We start from the raw sequence: 12,751 nt of genomic DNA, 5'->3' as shown, positions 1-12,751 counted from the left end.
AGATTTTTTTTATCTGTAGCTAATCAAAACGCTTTTATGAAGAAGGGTTAGTAATGATGGTGAAGTGACATGCCCAAGGGTGAACAGTAAATTGCTTGGCAGAGTTGGGAGTAGACCCAAGATCTCCTGATTTGTAGTCCTATGCCCAATTCAATTTGCACTAAAATTAATGGAAGTCTTTCCACCTTTTTTTCTAATGACAATCGGATCAGACTCCTAGTGCTCTCCCTGCTGGACCACAATCACCCCCTAGAAAACATGCTTGTTTAAATGGTCCATTCCTGAGATTAACTTTAATTAAAAAAAAAAAAGGGGGGGGGGAGGGGAAGGTTGTAGCTGGCAAAATAAGCTTGTCACTCTGTAGCTTTTGTCCAAAGCCTTATCTACATTAACATTTTTCTTAAAATCGGCCATTGGTGGCAGCAACAGTTAAAATGCTAGTTTAGACTAGGCACTGGCATTTTAATCTTTGTCACCTACATCTCCTTTGAGCTGGATGACATCATGGTGGTTTTAAACGCTGGTGGCTGGTCCACATGAGTACTTCCACCATTTCCAATGATTAGTGGAACTGCACTGATGGTAGTTCAACCGTAAGAAAGAATTACAAAAATGATAGTGTAGACATACCTCAAGAAATGTACACTGTGGGAGTTAGTAAATCACTTACGGAATTCCAAGCAATGAGGAGATACTATATGGCAATGGGGGGGTGGGAGGGGGAGGAAAGAGAATGAAGGAGTCAAAGATATGTATGCAGTGCAGCTGTAGCTGCCTCAGTCCCAGGATATTAGAGACAAGGTGGGTGAGATAACCTTTATTGGACCAACTTCTGTTGGTGAGAGAGACAAGCTTTCAAGCCTCACAGCTCTTCAGCTCTAGGAGTACCTTTCCCAGACCTGAAGAGCTGTGTGTGGCTGGAAAGCTTTTCTCTCTCACCCACAGGAGTCAAAGATAGAAGTTTCTCTCACCTGCCAATTCTAAAACATAGCTTTGTTTTTGTTCATTGTTGTGTAGGTATCTTATTCAGGTTTGGGAGGGATGTTCCTCATGTAAAATAAACACTAGATTCACTGGCTAGTCTTCTTGCTGGATATACACCTCTACCCCGATAGAACGCTATCCTCGGGAGCCAAAAAATCTTACCGCGTTATATCAAACTTGCTTTGATCCATTGGAGTGCGCAGCCCCGCCCCCCCCGGAGCGCTGCTTTACCGCATTATATCCAAATTCGTGTTGTATCAGGTCGCATTATATCGGGGTAGAGGTGTACTTTTCTCTGTTTGCTAGAGGGACTTATATGCTTGAACAGAGAATTAAAATGTTTGTGTCCAAAAGTAGGACTATGACTATGGGAAAGAAATTACTTAGACTTTTTCTGAATATTTCTGTTAAAGATCAACTACTATTATAATTAGGGATTTAAGCTGTTAGCATTTGTTTATATAAAAGCAGAGTGTTACTGTCAGCTGCGTCATCACAGGCATGTGTGCATCACCTTGTTAAATATGGTCCCCATCCTTAATGGTTCCAGCAAGAGAACAATGCCACGTAAAGAATGATCAGAGATTGAATTAATGAGAGCCTCAGACCCATCAATTGCTGTAAAATAAGATAATTCTTTATCCAAAATAGTTGTTCTTTGAAAACTTCTTGAATCCTGATCCTTCCCCTTGCTAAACCTGTAGATAAATCAGTCATGCTGGATTGTCTAGTTTATAAGGTGCCTGCTGAAGGTATCCAAAGGCAAAGTATTAAAAACCCACCTAGATACAAACAACTGAACTACACAGTTGGGACAATGCCAGCTGCATTTGGCACAAAGGCAAACCCAATAACCATCAGCAGACCACCCCACCAACAAAAGAGAACACTTCGTTTGCTGGCGCAAAGATTAGCGTAGAAAGGGAAAAACAAGTCAAGGGAAGGCCAACAAAAATAAAAGGGATTTGTAGTATGCCCTGAAAACAATGGTTCTTAAACTGCATTCTATAGAAAACATCCAGGTGATAAACATTAGATGCTGTGTAGCGTGTGCCCTTTTTTAATCCTAGTTGGTCTGAATTTGGCCATGAAGATTTATAGGAACTTTTTTGATTAAACTAATTGGCTATCTCTTCTCTCTTGACGTAAGTGCTGCGTTGGCACACATTCACTTGTGATTAAACTTGCAGATGTCAACAGAAAGAGTAGAGGCAAAACTCCTAGATCAACAGAGCCAAACTGCAAAGTGACTAGAGAGATGAGTATGCAAGGGAGAGGAAACAAACATCACAGAAGCGGGATAGGCAGAACATAAAAAAAATGATCTACTAAGCACTAGAAGTTGGCAGAAAGGTGTGGGATTGAGAGAGTGTATATCTCTCTCCTAAGTGGTTTTTAGCTTTTCTATTATGGGCCCAATGTCCTTAAAGGCAGTCACTGAGGAACTGTAGTAGACATCAATCACTTAACACCCAGTTTGCTATACCAGGCATTAACAAGAGACTGTTTTTATACAAATGTTAAAGAAAACTTGTTTAAATGTGTGTTCATACTAGATCTCTTGGAAGCAGCCTATGGCAATGCATCCCAAGTGTACTCATTCCAGCATTTCTGAACTGCAAGGACTAGCATTCTGTCAATCTTATGCATGCCAGATCATGCTACTGACATTTTGTTTCTGGATCCGATAGTAACTGATAGTATCTTCTTACTTAAAATATTTTTCTAGAATTAAAATTTAATCTGCAAAAAACTATTGAATAATCATTGTATGTTGTCAGTTTTACTTGCTTTAATTGTATCTTGTCATTTCCTTTAAATTTGGGGCACATTGGTACATGTCACTAGACACAATCCTTTCCAGCTCCAACTACTTTGAAAGATCCCAAATATGCCTTGAAACAAGCTTGAAAAGAAGAAGTGGGACCACTTAAGACTGTAGATGGACTGGAGATTAAGGATAATCTAGGCATGGCACAATATCTAAATGAATATTTTGCATCAGTATTTAATGAGGCTAATGAAGGGTTGAGGAATAGTGGAAGCGAGACGGATGGGAATAAAGGAGGGGGGGTTGACATTACCGTATCGGAGGTAGAAGCCAAACTCGAACAGCTTAACAGGACTAAATCGGGCGGACCGGATGATCTTCATCTGAGAATATTAAAGGAACTGGCACGAGAAATTGCAAGCCCGTTAGCGATAATTTTTAATGAATCTGTAAACTCGGTGGTGGTACCCGTTTGACTGGAGAATAGCTAATGTGGTTCCTATTTCCAAGAAGGGGGAAAAAAGTGACCCGGGTAACTACAGGCCTGTTAGTTTAACATCTGTAATATGCAAGGTCTTGGAAAAAATTTTGAAGGAGAAAGTAGTTAAGGACCTTGAGGTCAATGCCAATTGGGACAAATTACAACACTGTTTTACAAAAGGTAGATCGTGCCAAACCAACCTGATCGCCTTCTTTGAGAAAGTAACAGATTTTTTTAGATAAAGGAAATGCGGTGGATCTAATATACCTCAATTTCAGTAAAGCGTTTGATACGGTACCACATGAGGAATTATTGGTTAAATTGGAAAAGATGGGGATAGATATAAAAATCCAGAGGTGGATAAAGAACTGGTTAAAGGGGAGACTGCAGCGGGTCGTACTGAAAGGTGAACTGTCTGATTGGAGGGAGGTTACCAGTGGAGTTCCTCAAGGTTCGGTTTTCGGTCCAATTTTATTTAATCTATTTATTATTGACCTCGGAACCAAATGTAGGAGTGGGCTGATAAAGTTTGCAGATGACACAAAGTTGGGAGGTATTGCCAATTCGGAGAAGGATCGGGATATCCTGCAGGGAGATTTGTATGACCTTGTAAACTGGAGTAATAGTAATATTATGAAATTTAATAATGAGAAGTGTAAGGTTATGCATTTAGGGATGACTAACAAGAATTTTAGTTATAAGCTGGGGACGCATCAGTTGGAGGTAACGGAAGAGGAGAAGGACCTCTGAGTCCTGGTTGATCGCAGGATGACTGAGTCGGCAATGTGACATGGCCGTGAAAAAAGCTAATGCGGTCTTGGGATGCATTAGGCGAGGTATTTCTAGTAGGGATAAGGAGGTGCTGGTTCTGTTATACAAGGCTCTGGTGACTCCTCATTTGGAGTACTGTGTGCAGTTCTGGTCTCTCATGTTTAAAAAGGATGAAATCAAACTGGAACGGGTACAAAGAAGGATCACTAGGATGATCCGAGGAATGGAAAATCTGTCGCATGAAAGGAGACTCTGAGCTCAGTTTGTTTACCTTAACCAAAAGAAGGCTGAGGGGGGATATGATTGCTCTCTTTAAATATATCAGAGGGAACAGCCTTCCGAGGGAAACAGTGGGGGCGAAAGATCTCTCTGGCTTTAAAATTAAGCTTGACCAGTTTATGGAGGGGATGGTTTGGGATAAAGTGATTTTAGTCAATAGGTCAATAACGTGCCATCGCTGGTAATTAGTAACAATGGTCAATGATGGGATATTAAAAGTTACTACGAGAACTTTTTCCAGAGGGTCTGGCTAGAGAATCTTGCCCGCATGCTCGGGGTTCAGCTGATGGCCATATTTGGGGTCGGGAAGGAATTTTCCTCCAGGGTAGATTGGCAGAGGCCCTGGAGGTTTTTCGCCTTCCTCCGCAGCATGGGGCAGGGGTCGCTTGCTGGAGGATTCTCTGCAATTTGAAGTTTCTAAATCATGATTTGGGGACTTCAACAGCTGAGTCAAGGGAGGGAATTATTCCAGGAATGGGTGGGTCAGCTTTTGTGGCCCGCATCATGCGGGAGGTCAGACTAGATGATCATAATGGTCCCTTCTGACCTTAGAGTCTGAGTCTGAGTCTTAACTGCTACATTATTTGTATTGTAGTAGCATGTTGAGGTCCCTGTCATGATTAAAGCACCATATTACTAGGAACTGTACATATGATCTCTTCAGCCAATGGCCTGAAGAGCTTAGTCTAATTTAGGTGTTCAGGATACTTGCTTCATTTTATAAAAATATGCAGGTTGCCTTTTAAAGGAAAAAATTTCTTTTTCATTATTTAAGGCTCAAGATCATCTCTAGCAGCAGGCACCAGGTAGGTTACAGCATTTTGGCATAAGACTAATTTTCCTGCAAATATCATTGAAACCTGTGCCAGGGGTAACTTTAGCGGTCTCCAACTCTGTGCACACACAAGTCTCTTCCACGAACTGCATGAATACTTGATGTCCATGGCTTTCAATTCCTGTGGTTATGAAATCACTAGTTGGCCACAAAATTTACTAAAAAGGGGAGAAAAAAGAGAGCTTTACATTTCTGGCTCCTCACAGTGCAAGCATTTCCAATTAAATATAAAGAATTCTTTCTTCTGTGTCCACTTCAGTTGGCATCTACTGTCACCCAGCCAATAATGTGTCACCACATCATTATTCAGGCCTGTAAGATAAAACAAAACAAGAAACTTAGCAGCCAAAAGTGCACAAATGTGGGGGAAATGCTAATTTAAGAAACTGTTAAATATTGCTGTGTTTCTTACCATTGTGTTTTACCACCCACAACTCCGCTAAACCTATGGGAAAACTTGCTTTACAAGCAAGGTGTATAAATAATGCCTGCCTACCAGCATCATTTATTTTTATTACACTTACATTCTCTGGGATTCCTAGAGAGTTTCTATGAATAGACTAGCCTCAAGAATTTTGAGTAACCATGGTTATAAATCAATTTATTCTCCTGGTTTTGAAATTCCATCTGCTCATGCTAATTATGTACATGACAGACTTTTAGCAGGCCAGTCCAGATTTTATTTTTACATATTAGAATGAATTGGTTGCACTTCGGTGCCTCTGGAAATGACAAGTAGAATAAAGTAACAGGTACAAGGAACACCTCAAAGAGCGCTAAAGTTAAAACTCAGTGCTTAAAATTGGATGATATTCAACACTATACATCAATAAAATATCTTGCAACCAGGGTTTGTTGGCATTTCAGCACTTACAGTATGTTCTGGCTTCTGCCAATTACGGCAATCCAACATTAATTGTGTAAAGTTTTTCTTTGAATGTCTTAAATTGCATTTTTAAGAAATTAGGAATCTTAAGTACTGAGGGAGTTGGCAAAACAATGTGATAACCCTGTGGGCTCCATTTCAGCTGTTTAAATTCAAAACTAATGCTGTAATCAGTTACTGATGTTATGTGATAAATCTATATTTAAAGGGCCACTGATTCCTCAGAAAATTCTCAACTACTTGTTTAGAAGTTTGCATATATGATTTGAGGTTGTTTTTTTTTGTTTGGGCGCTAGGGCAATTTGGTTAAGCAGACTGAAATTAAAAAACTCAGTGTAGCCTTGGATAAGTCTTTATCCGATTTGTTCCTTTACTACTTTTCTGTGATGCAGACAGGCTTGAGGTTTTTTTTTTTTTAAATGTCTTTTATATAAATGTTAGATCCTTATTTCCTTCTCTGGTGGAGGATCTGAAGAGTTATGTCATACACAACTGAGCTGCCTCACTTCCTCCTCCAGAGGAAGGAAATGGTTTTCTAAACTCTAGAGAGATTAGGGAATGTTACAACTCTGGGGTCAACTGCATGCCTATGTTCCCCAACAAAGAGGGAAGCAAAGATTTTAAAATTTCAAATGTAAAAAATGTTAACTGAGGTCAATTATGTATCTAAAACTAGTAAAAGGCTTAACCTCCGTCTCAGTTTTCCTTGGGTAAAACAGGAATATTTATCTTCCTCACAGGAGTGTTAAGAATGTTTGCAAAGGTGATTTGAAGATGTAAAGCACAATACAATTGTTAACCACCAATTCCCATAATTTTTGATCTATTAGCAGTCCTTTAACATTTGTTAATTTATGGGAGGAGCGGCATATCGTTTTCATAAACTTGAAATAACACACAGCCCCCTCTGCACACTGTGCATTACAAACCTGGAGGTCTGTGCCCCACAACTTTTTTATTATAATCTAATGCCCTAAGCCTTCAATCAGGGGCCTGCTCTGCCTCAGTGAAGTCTGCCAGGTCACAGGATTTCATAGATTCTAGGACTGGAAGGGACCTTGAGAGGTCATCGAGTCCAGTCCCCTGCCCGCATGGAGTGTGCAGAAGTCGCTGCTAGCGGATCCTATGGTGGGACTGGGCCCCAAACAGCTACACCCCAAAAAGTTACCCTGAGCGGCAGCAGACAGCAGCGGCGAGGCGTGGAAAGTAAGCTGGGGAGCAGGGGCGGTAACTTGGCAGAGGGGAGAGAGAGCAGCTTTGTGGTGCCAGGCTCCCGGGTAACTCCCAGGGGGCTGCACTGAGCGCTCAGCTGCCCTGGAGCAGGGAGGGCTGTGGGGGGCCCAGCGCCCCACCGCAGAGCGGTGGTAGGGGCCCGTGCAGCTGCCTCCACTTGCCCGGCGCCGCCGGAGGTTGGGCCGGGCCGAGCTCCCCTCCAGCGGCGCGGAAGAGCGCTGGGGCTGGGGCTGGGGCCGGCCGCACCGCCCGGCAGGGAACCGGCCAGCGCAGCCAGGCGGGAGGGAGCATCTCCCAGGCCGGGAGCCCGCCCTGTGGCGTTGGTGCCGGCGCGGCCGTGCGGCGCCACCTCCCCGCAGAGGGTGGGGTGAGGCCGGTGTCCCTGGGCCCGTCCCCGGCCGCCTCACGTGTCCCGGCCGGCGCTCGCTCCCCGGCCGCCCCTTCACCCGCCGCATCCCCGCTCAGACCCTTCCGACTTCCCGTAAAGAGTCCGGCCGCGGAGAGGCTCCCGGCGGCGGAGCGGAGCGGAGCCGGGCTCCCGAACGCCCCCGGCCGGGTCCCGCGGGCCGCGGGGCTGGGCGCGGCCGCCCGGCGGGGCGCTGTCAGGCGGCGGGCAGGGCTGGGCGGGCAGGTACGCAGCGCGCCTCCCCTCCCCCCGCCGGATCCCTCCGCGCCCCGCTGCCCGCGCGCTCCCCCTCCCTCCCCGGCCCGGCTCGGCTCGGCTCGGCTCACACTGTTTGGGAGCAACCGGCCGAGACAGCGGCGGCTCCGGAGCAGCGAGCGAGCGAGCGCAGCAGGCCCCGGCGCGCACCCGGCCCGGCCCCTTCGCCATGTCCCTCAAGCAGCAGCAGCAGCAGCAGGCGGCGGCCCAGGCCGCCGGCAACAACCGCAAACCCCCCGGCGGCGGCGGCGGCCCCGGCATCCCGGCAGCAGCGGGGGGAGGAGGCGGCGGCGGCGGCGGCCGGCAGAACATGGGCAGGTGGGTCTGGGGCGCGGGGAGACCGGGCCTCGGAGCAGCGCTGCCGCGCGGCCCTTCAGCCGCCCCCGGGCCTGAAGGGGAGGGGGGGCGACAGAGGACGCGGCGCGGGCCGGGCGCTGATTCCCTTTCCCTGCTAGGCCGCTCCGGCCTGTGGCAGGCTGCGGAGCGGAGCGATTGGGTGGGTCTAGGCCGCGGGAGATGCCGGGCAGGGTGAAGGGGCACCCGGCCCGGGGGGGTTGGGCCTGCGCCTGGCATCGCGGGGAGGGTGAGGGGGCACCCGGTCTGGGGGGGGCTGGGCCTGGCATCGCGGGGGGGTGAAGGGGCACCCGGCCTGGGGGGGGCTGGGCCTGCGCCTGGCATCGCGGGGAGGGTGAGGGGGCACCCGGTCTGGGGGGGGCTGGGCCTGGCATCGCGGGGGGGGGAGGGTGAAGGGACCCCCTGGCCCTGCGGGGGGCTGGGCCTGGCATCGCGGGGGGGGGGAGGGTGAAGGGACCCCCTGGCCCTGCGGGGGGCTGGGCCTGGCATCGCGGGGGGGGAGGGTGAGGGGGCACCGGCCCTGCGGGGGGCTGGGCCTGGCATCGCGGGGGGGGGAGGGTGAGGGGGCACCGGCCCTGCGGGGGGCTGGGCCTGGCATCGCGGGGGGGGGGGTGAAGGGACCCCTGGCTCTGCGGGGGGCTGGGCCTGGCATCGCGGGGGGGGTGTGAAGGGGCCCCGGGGAGGGGGCTGGCATCGCGGGGGGGGGGTGAAGGGGCCCCCGGGGAGGGGGCTGGGCCGGGCCTGGCATCGCGGGGGGGGGGGAGGGTGAAGGGGCCCCGGGGAGGGGGCTGGGCCTGGCATCGCGGGGGGGGGTGTGAAGGGGCCCCGGGGAGGGGGCTGGCATCGCGGGGGGGGGGTGAAGGGGCCCCGGGGAGGGGCAGCCGACTCGGGGGCTGGTGGCTCCGCAGAGGAGCAGCCGCTGCTAGGCCTCCGTTTCCCAGGCCGAGGCTGCAGCGGAGCCAAGGCCGGCTCGCGAAGGACGCTCGTGGGGCCGGGGGCGGGCTCCAGGCGTGCGGCCTAGGGCCGGAGGGTGCCGGGTGGGGGCTCGGGGATCGCTTTGCCGGCGGGCGGGTCCCGGTTGCGGGAGGAGGGGACTAACCCCCACCTGCGGGGGTGGGGGAAGGAGGCCCCGGCCCAGCGAATGGGCGGCCTGCCCGCAGCCGGCACAGAGGTGACCATTTTATTTTCGAAATAGGCGTTTTATTGAGCCCCGCGTGGTGAGTCTGCTCCAGCCCCGGGGCTGGCACCGCAATAGGCGGCTCGTCCCCGCCGGGTCGCCTGCTAGGGGCACGGCCTAAAGTATCCAAGGCAGTCAATGCAGGTGAAGATGATTAACGTTAAGCCCGGCAGAGGAGATGAGGTTTTTGAGCACACTTGCTCATGTCGTGAAATGCCATCCAAGTTCGTAATGGAAAGCCGTTTCTCACTGGTGGGAGGTGTCAGGTGTTCTCAGTGCCCACTGATGGTACTGAGACTCTCCCTGCAGTAAGCTCCCTACTCCTGACCCTATATCAGAGCTGCCATCCTTTGCTTCATGATTGGGTATGATTCTCAGGGCAAAGAGATGCTCCCAGTTCTTCATCATTCAAACGGGTTCCACTCTTTAGTTGTGCTTGCCCCTGTCACCTGCCCCTCCCCCTCATGCAGGCTTTCTGGTATCCCGGATCTCCTGACACCTTGAGGGATCATGCATAATGTTTCCATTTTGGAGTTCCTGGTCTCTCAGGGCACTTGCTATTTAAGTTTTCCTTCTTGCATTGCATTCCAGTTTGGCAGTTCTACCCTTATTCAAGTTCTGCGTACTAGCAGTAAAACAAAATATACTAGACAACTGGTGTGGGACACATCTGAAAGCAGGATTTCATTTTATTACCAGTCAACAGAACAAAGTGGGGGGGGGAAAGATCTAGGGTGAAAAGAACAATGCAAACTAAAAATGTATTGACGCTAACACTTTTATTACTTATCACTCCATAATGTTTACATGCATAATACATTCTTGAGATGCACATACTGTTGCTTTGCATGGGTAGTCAGATTTTAGGAGTTGAAATTTGTCCATAAAGCTCATTTGAGTTATTGGAGGCATAACATTTATAATTGTAGAAATTAGTAAGGACAAGCACCTGGTTCTCTTTTGACAGTGGGGTGGAATGCTTCCTTGCTTTGCTTGCTTAATGATTGCTATAACTACCCTTATATAAGAAAGATCTGTGTGTGTTTTGGGTGGGGGATTACCAGCCTCTCAGTAAGAATATTTAAAAAACAAAACCTCTCAAAGGTGCATTACAAGAAGCAGATGTGTCTCTTGCAAATGGGCAAATGTGTTAAATGCCATACTCATTTAGGGTCTGTATATGTGGAATATGGCATATATGGACATAGCATGCTGTTGGTATCCTCCATCCAACCGCTTAAAAAACTATTACAAAAAATACAGACACTGTATACAGACCTGACAAACTACAGCATGCTAGCCAAACATTTTTGAATTGTATTTTGATGTTCGGTTCAGTTTTATCCAAATATAAATTTAGTTATTCTGCATCTCTCCTGTAATCATAAACAGCTGCATCAATCTCATCAGGAGGCACCATCCAAAGGAAAATTTTGTTGCGAGGAAATATCAATATTTTTGTCCTCAGATAAAGTTATTTAAAACAGTCTTTTAAATCAGGGTCTACTTTGAGAGGTAGCCGTGTTAGTTTGTATCAGCAAAAAGAACGAGGAGTACTTGTGGCACCTTAGGCCTTGGCTACACTTACCAGCTAGTTCTACGGCTGGAAATCGAAGTTCTGGGTTCGACTTATCGCGTCTAGTCTGGACGCGATAAGTCGAACCCGGAAGTGCTCGCCGTCGACTGCGGTACTCCAGCTCGGCGAGAGGAGTACCGCGGAGTCGACGGGGGAGCCTGCCTGCCGCGTGTGGACCAAGGTAAGTTCGAACTAAGGTACTTCGACTTCAGCTACGTTATTCACGTAGCTGAAGTTGCGTACCTTAGTTCGAATTAGGGGGGGTAGTGTAGACCAAGCCTTAGAGACTAAGAAATTAATTTGGGCATAAGCTTTCATGGGCTACTGTCTACTCATGCATCCGATGAAGTGGGTTTTAGCGCAGAAAAGCTTATGCCCAAATTAATTCCTTAGTCGCTAAGGTGCCACAAGTACTCCTCAAAAACAACAAGGAGTCTGGTGGCACCTTAAAGACTAACAGATTTATTTGGGCATAAGCTTTCGTGAGTAAAAACCTCACTTCCTCGTTCTTTTTGCAGTCTACTTTGAGTAGTTGAGTTACAATTGTAGAAGACTATTTGTCTGTACTTTAGCATCTTGATCAGTTGCCTAACTGTGCTGAATATTCAGTTTTAAAGGGATGCAAATTAAAAATATTTTAAAAATTCCTTGCTTATGAACAGATTAAAGCTGAAATGATTGAAAACTCCCCTTTCACCATTAATGCTAATTGTTCTCTATCCGATTTCCTTGTAAGCAATTAAGTAGGTTAGTCATTTTCACTTTTCAGTAGTCTCATGAAAAAGTGTAAACCAACAGCAGGGAGAAGAATGGTTGTCCCACTTGGACAGAACTAGTTGAGAATATTAAGTGTATGCTAACTCCTAGATATTATTGTGGTGGCTTGTTTTGAAATGCAGACTGGTTGTGCCAGAGTCAACGTTAAACCACCACTTTCTCTACCCTAAAGAGCTTACTTATTGTCCTCTGTGCTTGTGTGCATGCACACCTTTAGTAGTGACCTCAGTTGACTAGAAGCCTTCACCTCTGTCATAGTAACCATTTCATGATATAGTAATCATTCCCTGGATGTCATTGAATACCTGTCATTGAATAACTTTTTCATTTTTGTACATCGTGTTAGTAACTGTTTTAGGGAAAGGTGGGCTGTCTTGTGTGTAAAGTGCGTGACAGAGTTGATTTGTGTGATATAAGGTAAGTTACTAAATTTCTCTGTTCCTCACTTTTCTCAACTGCAAAATTAGGATAATTTCCTATTTTATCTCTCAGTGCTACTTCAAGGTTTAACGTATCGTTTTAAAGCAGTTGGAAGTCCTTGGTTGGAGGGCACTATATGTGTAAAATATTTTCCAGGATTACATAATCCTTTGTGGTGTCCAAGTTTATAATATCTACATCAAATTAGTTTTGCCTTAATGTAACACTGTTAAATTATCAAACAGACTAACTTGTAACCTACAGGTAACTCTTAATTGTAGATTGCTACTAATGTTCATAAACAGTTGTTATCAGTGTGATGTTTGTTTCATACTTTCTAGAAAGTGCAGTTGACAACATGAATGGTTGTGATTTGCAACAATTATGTGAAGAAGGCTCTTCAGTGCCTCTTATATCAACTGTTCTACTTTATATAAGAGGTGTATAAAAAAGACACTGATATAAGTTACTGAGCTGTAACTTTGATCTCATGTTCACTGTATATTTACAGGATGGAGTGTACTTTAAAAGGATAGGAGTTTAGCA

The 12,751-nt window shown here is 47.2% G+C and overlaps 1 protein-coding gene across 11 annotated transcripts in view; it reads left to right on the top strand.

The window, feature by feature from the left end:
• The first annotated feature begins 7,196 nt into the window (after positions 1-7,196).
• Positions 7,197-12,751, top strand: part of ATXN2 (ataxin 2) — a 67,851-nt gene continuing 62,296 nt past the window's right edge. For 6 of the 11 annotated variants that reach the window (XM_054006967.1, XM_054006965.1, XM_054006973.1 and 3 more), the window contains exon 1: positions 7,920-8,219. In XM_054006967.1, coding sequence (XP_053862942.1) covers positions 8,071-8,219 — 149 coding nt within the window. In that variant the 5' untranslated portion in view covers positions 7,920-8,070. Of the gene's footprint in view, positions 7,214-7,913; positions 8,220-12,751 lie in introns of those variants that run through there. The other 5 variants (XM_054006970.1, XM_054006968.1, XM_054006969.1 and 2 more) reach the window with 3 other exon arrangements.

The sequence above is a fragment of the Malaclemys terrapin genome, chromosome 16, assembly GCF_027887155.1.
Source record: "Malaclemys terrapin pileata isolate rMalTer1 chromosome 16, rMalTer1.hap1, whole genome shotgun sequence".
NCBI lineage: Eukaryota > Metazoa > Chordata > Testudines > Emydidae > Malaclemys > Malaclemys terrapin.
This window is presented reverse-complemented; position numbering and strand designations above follow the sequence as displayed.